Source organism: Bison bison, unplaced genomic scaffold (genome assembly GCF_000754665.1).
Source record: "Bison bison bison isolate TAMUID 2011002044 unplaced genomic scaffold, Bison_UMD1.0 scf7180017864223, whole genome shotgun sequence".
NCBI lineage: Eukaryota > Metazoa > Chordata > Mammalia > Artiodactyla > Bovidae > Bison > Bison bison.
This window is the reverse complement of record NW_011494795.1, coordinates 811,209-817,533: the sequence shown is the minus strand read 5'-3', so window position 1 is coordinate 817,533 and position 6,325 is coordinate 811,209. Positions and strand designations below refer to the sequence as shown.

General features: G+C 48.8%; 1 protein-coding gene across 1 annotated transcript in view; it reads left to right on the top strand.

The window, feature by feature from the left end:
- The window catches only part of TRRAP (transformation/transcription domain-associated protein), a 91,628-nt gene that overhangs the window by 37,414 nt on the left and 47,889 nt on the right, over positions 1-6,325 (top strand). The window contains exons 29-32 of the mRNA XM_010845741.1: positions 289-410; positions 697-867; positions 2,264-2,332; positions 4,705-4,758. Coding sequence (XP_010844043.1) covers positions 289-410; positions 697-867; positions 2,264-2,332; positions 4,705-4,758 — 416 coding nt within the window. The remainder of the gene's footprint in view (positions 1-288; positions 411-696; positions 868-2,263; positions 2,333-4,704; positions 4,759-6,325) is intronic.

Here is a 6,325-nt window from a genome sequence, read left to right as displayed (position 1 = left end):
CGTTGGGGACCCCTTCACCCCTGTTTTCACCCCTCCATTTATCTGGACAGTAAGACTGATCGTGGGCTTTCTGGCAGGCTGTTACCTTGTTAGATAATAGTCATTCATGGATAACAGTGACCCTGTGAGTAGAAGGCCACGCGTTCTTTTGTCTTGCAGGAAGCCGGGTTATTAGGAAAGAAGTTTAGGGACCCATGTGTCTGTTGGTTGATAAAGCCTTTAGACGAGGCTGTTGCTGTACGTTTTTCAGGTGAATGATGAAAATCGTGTTGATTTCTCTCCCTAAAGATGCGCTTGCGGCCTGCAATTATCTTCCTCAGTCCAGAGAGAAGATCATTGCTGCGCTCTTCAAAGCCCTGAATTCAACCAACAGCGAGCTCCAGGAGGCCGGAGAAGCCTGCATGAGGAAGGTGAGTGGGGCTGGGCGGGTGGGAGTTCCACACTGAGCTCGTCCTGTTGACTTTGTCTGTATCTCAGGAGTCTGCCTGTGGTTCATCCCACCCCGGAGTGTAATAGCATCTCTACCTATTTCATAGCCATCCTGAACTCTTGAAAAATTAAACAGGAATGCCCAGTCCTCCTTATTTCATCATAAACTTGTGGGAAAGCAGAAACTTGCAGCTAGACTTGACTGAGTTCTGGTTAGTATGAGTCGTACTCTGGTATCTTTCCCCCCTAACCTCTCTCTGTTAATAGTTTTTAGAAGGCGCTACCATAGAAGTAGACCAGATCCACACTCACATGCGCCCGCTTTTGATGATGCTGGGCGACTATCGGAGCCTGACGCTCAACGTCGTCAATCGTCTGACCTCGGTGACCAGGCTCTTCCCAAACTCCTTCAATGATAAATTTTGTGATCAGATGATGGTAAGCCAGACGTGTATGATGAACCTGAAAGGTTAAACTTTTTAAAAAAGTGAATTACACACTTAAATGACTTACAGCTCCGAAGGTGTGGAGGGGGTACTGTGAACAGCCTCCCTCCCATCCCCGCCCTCCAGCCTCCCAGCTCCTCTTCCGGGAGACAGCCAGCGGGAACAGTCTCCCCTGTGTCCTTCTAGAGGTGGTTCCCGTTTGTCATGGGACATACGTCTCTTTGATTCCTTCCCACAAAGGGATGTGGGATCCATCCATCCTTCCTTCTTTTTATATTTACCGTCCCATCATTCAGATGGGTGTGCGAAGTGCCTCTTCATCCTTGTCTTATGGCCACATAGTGTTCCGTGGCGGGGACGTGCCAGACTCTACCGCTTCTTTCCCTACTGGTGACCATCTTGATTGTTCCCAGTCTTTGGCCTTTGTCGACCGTGATGCAGTGAAGAACTTGTAAGGGCTTTAGAAATCCTTTTGAGTTTTTACAGTTAGCAAGGAAATAGCTATGCAAATAAAAGATCTGTTTGAAAAGTGTTTAAACCCGAGGAGTAGACAGATGAAGGAGTTTCAGCTATTAACTTCATTTTGCATTCTGTAAATAAACATTTATAAATAATTTGTTAACTTTACGATTTTGCAGTACGTTACTGCAAACATGCTGTTTTTATGCAGCTTCTAAGCTTCACTTGCTGGTTTCTTCATGTCTGTAGATACCAAAGAAATGAACCATGGCCCAAATACCTAACTGGGAATTGACTGGTCCTAAAATTTTTAAGTGATGCCCTAATAGTAGAGTGTAATGTAAGTGAATTCTCCAAATTGCAAGGCCCCTTCCCTTCAAGCTTCCATATATGATACAGATATGTACCTACCGGTCTACACGCATACGACCTAGAACGCTCTTCCCTGTGCTTCCGGCCTGGCCGCCTCTGTGGGACCCTCCTGTAGCTGGTTCCTGCTCCTGTCACGTGGCGGATGCCTGAGTTTTACCTCGTTTCCCCTGCTGTAAACCGGAGCTCCACAGGCTAGGGGTGCCGTCTGCTTGGTCATGTCTCTGCCCTGATGCCTAGCCTGGCTGCTGGCTCCAGGCAGACTCGGGGGACCGCCACAGCACAGGGTAACAGGAATACAGGTCCTCTTGTTGGAATGACCAGTTGTAGGACATCTCCTGCTTTATCAGGGTAAATTCAGCCTTCCTGTTTATAGAACATAAGAAAACATGTTACTCTCATCACTCATTTGGCTGCACTATTTCAGTAATTAGAAACATTGCCATTCTCATGTTGAGTAGGTTGGGAATTGATCATATATAGGTTTTCACCTATTTTGGAATTGAGATGCTCCCGTTGTCAAGAAAAAAATGTCTAAGGATGTATTTTTTTTTCAACAGCAACATCTGCGAAAGTGGATGGAAGTGGTGGTCCTCACCCACAAAGGGGGCCAGAGGAGTGACGGAAATGTGAGTGACTCGTTTGTTTCCGGGGGCAGCCCCGCCGCCGGGCACTGCCGTTAGTGATGCGAACGTCGGAGCCATGCTCTTAATTAAATCCCGGTCAGAGGTTTAGTTGTGTGTGACTCTAGTCCATGTAACCTGTTACACATATTTTGTTAGCGTTACATTTTCGCTTTTATTTCTCTTAATCATTGAACGTTCCTTTTTGTGTTTCTTTAAAAAAATCTCCCTTTTGTTCACTTTAACACGATGTTTTTGTTGATGAGAATCCTGGGAAGCTTGACATGTTAGTATTTCACTTTTACTAGCTTTTCTTTAAAGTGAATAAAGCGTGCTTTCTGGACGGTTCTTGGCAGCTGTCGTTTGCACGGGGGTGCAGTGCTCAGCTGCTGTTCCCACTGCTTTCCGCCCTCATTGCCTCATAAGCTGAGCAGAGGTCTTAGGCCTTCACCACGCCCCGAGGACAACGTGATGAAGCATCACGTGAGTCCTGGCACGCGTGTTCTCGAGGTCTGAATCCCCCACCCCCGTTGTTTGCCCAAAGGCCAGATGGCCCGTACATCAAAACATAATTTTTTACAATTTCGAGGGGAAACCACTCTAGTTAAATCTGTAGGCTACAGTCCATGGGGTCTCAAAGAGTCAGACATGACTGAGCGACTTCACTTTCACTTTAAATCTTTTAAAGGCTCCGACGTGGGTCGCTAAATGAATGCTTCTTGCTGATTTGACTCTAATCTTATTCACAGATGTTAATACTCTTTTAAAATATCTTTTAAGTTGATGTCTGCCCTCTCGGTGGGCTGTGTTTCCACAAGCTCCTGTTCCGCCCCGTGGAACTGCAGCAGTACCCCGATGAGGGGTTCCCGAGCTCTGCAGAGGCATCATTAACATGGTGTTCCATGCTCCTGTGCCTATTTGTTGGATGCTCTGTTTCATCCCAGCTTGCATTTTCTTTATTTTGGCTTTATTATGCTTTGTGTTAACCATTCTGTGTCAAGATGTTCTTTTTCTGTGAGTCTTGTTTCCTGCTGCTTCTAAACAGCCAACAAGCAAAACTGAACCAGGATTTTAAACTTTCTTTAGAAGTGTCAAACCATCCATAACCTCTTTGAAGGTTTGTTATTTATGTATATAGGTGAAAAAAACCCAGAAAATCCTCATGGGGGAATCGCGGAGTGTGTTTGAAAAAGCTGAGCTCTTGGGAGTAGGCACGAGTGCCTCTATACAGATGAGAGCTGTGTTTTTGCTCTAAATTTTATATTTGCTTTTACAGTTAGCTGTTAATTCTCTGAAACTTACAGCCAATTTTACAATAAACATTTAAGCCCTAGCAGGTAGATGAACGACTTACATTAGATCAAAAAGATCCCACAAAGTTTCAGTGAAGCTTACATGCTATGGGGGCCAGTTGCACAAGGGCTGGGGCCATGGATACTGGGAGTTGGCTAAGCTCCTGCTAAAGCCTGTTGCTCAGCAGTGAGCACGTCCCCGAGAGCATCTCACTGCTGAGGGAGTCACGGCTCTGCACTCGGGGGCCACGGTGTTTGGGGTCCAAGGCAGAGCGGCTGTGGTTTCTGGTGTGAGCCCAGAGCGAAGCTTCCTTTCTGCTCTTGAACCCTGATGGTTTTCAGTGGGTGCTCCACAGATTGAGGAGCAGTTTATTTGGTTGGATTTCCAAATAACATTGCCCAGCTGAGAAACTGTAACTGACGATGTGCTGAAAGTTGAATAAAAATAGTCATTCCCCATGACATCTTCACCCCTGATGATCCGAGCTTTGCATTATCACCACATTAGGGAGGTTTGCCTGTTTGGCGTTGAACTTACGGGGGAGAACTCGTGACCACCTGTTACACACACATACCCAGGCACACAGCTTCACTTCACAAGGTAACCCAGATGTCCATCCAGTGGGTGGTGTCATGGCCTGTGGGTTCTTCTGAGTGTGCAGGCCTGAAACATGCCTGATTGATAGGGATTAAGCCCCAGCTTCAGCGGGGCAAGTTTTTTTTTAAACGTTTTAGCCCTCACGTAAAATCTTGAATGACTGATTCTAAACAAAACAGTTTTTTTAAATGTATTTGCATACAGCAAAGTCTTACAGTTTCTCCCCCGGACAAGAATTCCAAAACTCTTTGTTTGTTAAATTTAGGGAAGAGCGCACTCCCCGTGACACCATCGGAAGAGCTGTTTTGACATCTGAAGGGTGGACGGTGTATGTTTTGCTGTTGCGCATCTGTTAACTGTCGTGTGCTTTCTTGACAATTGTCTTCACTGTCTTGTTTTCCCCAACAACCCTGACTGTTTTGAGTGTGCGGGAAGTTCTGTGTAAATAACATGAATAGAAAAAAGATGATTTTCCTCCCCATCCTCAGGAGAGCATTTCAGAGTGCGGGAGATGCTCCTTGTCTCCATTCTGTCAGTTTGAGGTGAGAACAACCTATTAACAGTCAGTTTGTGACTTGCACTGTGAAGAACAGTTTATATTTCCTTTTCTGTTCTGTTGTGTTTACCTTTGCGTTGCCTTTTTTCATGCTGTAATTTTTGTTTTGGTTCAGCCTGCCGTGGAAGGGGTAGAGGTGAGAACCAGTGGAGGCGCAGGAGGGGTTGTCGTCGTCCTTGGTTTTGCCGTGACTCGTGGTTCTGTGGTGGACGGAGTGTGTCGTGCCTGAGTGCAGTGAGCGTACTTGTCTGTCTGTGGCGGGCCTGTATCGGTCCCACCGTTGCCGTGAACTGTCCGGGGGCCACGCATGTTTCCCGTTAGGACCTTTTTAAGCCGGTTTCTAAGTTCTTTTGTTTCCTACACGCTAGAATCGCCACATCTCAATTTTTCTGATTCCCTCGGGTTTTTGCTCTCATACCGTTTGTATGAACTCACACATCTTAACAGCCTCTTGAGAGGAGACACCGCAAAGAATGCAGGAGGCCTGCCAGAAATCGGGAGGCGTTCTCGTCCTTCTTGCACACGTCTGACTGAGCAGCTGCCTCCATGGCCCTGCCCGCGCCCATCCCCCGTGTGTGTCTGCCGCGCACAGCGCCCTCGGGTGGGCCCAGCGCTATGGCCTGGGACCGGGGCGCAGCTCCGCGCTGGCCTCTTCTGTAAAGTGGGGGTGGTAACGCCTGTCGTTCCTGCCGCCCCTCCCGGTGGTGACACGAAGACCAGCAGTGGTTCTGTGACAGGGCTTTGAAAACCTACACCTTGGAGACGAAAGTGCCATTTTTAGAAGGTTATTCGAACTTGAGAATCGAACTAACTTATTCTGCCCCCAAACTCAGAAACACTGGAGACAGGCACTCCAGGGGAGGCCGGGGGTGACAGTGAGCTGATGCTTCTCGTTTCTGACCCCTCTCACGTTTGGCCTCTCGGCTTGAAGAGGCGTTCTGAGCGCTCTCTCCACTGCCGCCGGGACCCGGTGCCCCTGACTGGCGCTTACCATCCCCATTTTACCGCAGTGGGGTCTGGGTGCCTGGCCGCCCCCCACCCACAAGGGACATCAGGGCATCTTCCGCCCCTGTGGCCCGAATGGCGGACCCAAAACTGTGGGAACAGACGCCGAGAACGCAAAGTCGGATGACGGGGCTTGGTCGCTGAGCAGCCCACTTTGCACGTGATTCCGGGGAGCAGTCTGTCAGCTTTGTTTTCAGGCCTGCTTGGCAAATTCTTAGTCCCACAGCCGGTCATTTATTTCCACTGATAGTTAATTTCCGGGGTAAAGACTTCCCGTATGTTTTGAGGACTTTGTGGCTGAGTTTTAAGGGCAGAAGAAGTCTGTGCCCTCAGAACTTGCTGCACTGGGGAGACCCCATGCGGTCACGGCACGTGGGGGCCTCTAATGTTCAGGCCACGGGCACGAGCCCCTGCCCCCGAGGGGGCTCACCTCGGCGGCCCGAGAGGTCACTCCCAGCACTGGTCAGCGTGCGTGCAAGCGGACGTGGCACCATCACCAGGTGTGCGGTCCCCTCCCTCCGCTGGCAGAGCCCAGGGCAGGTCGTTTC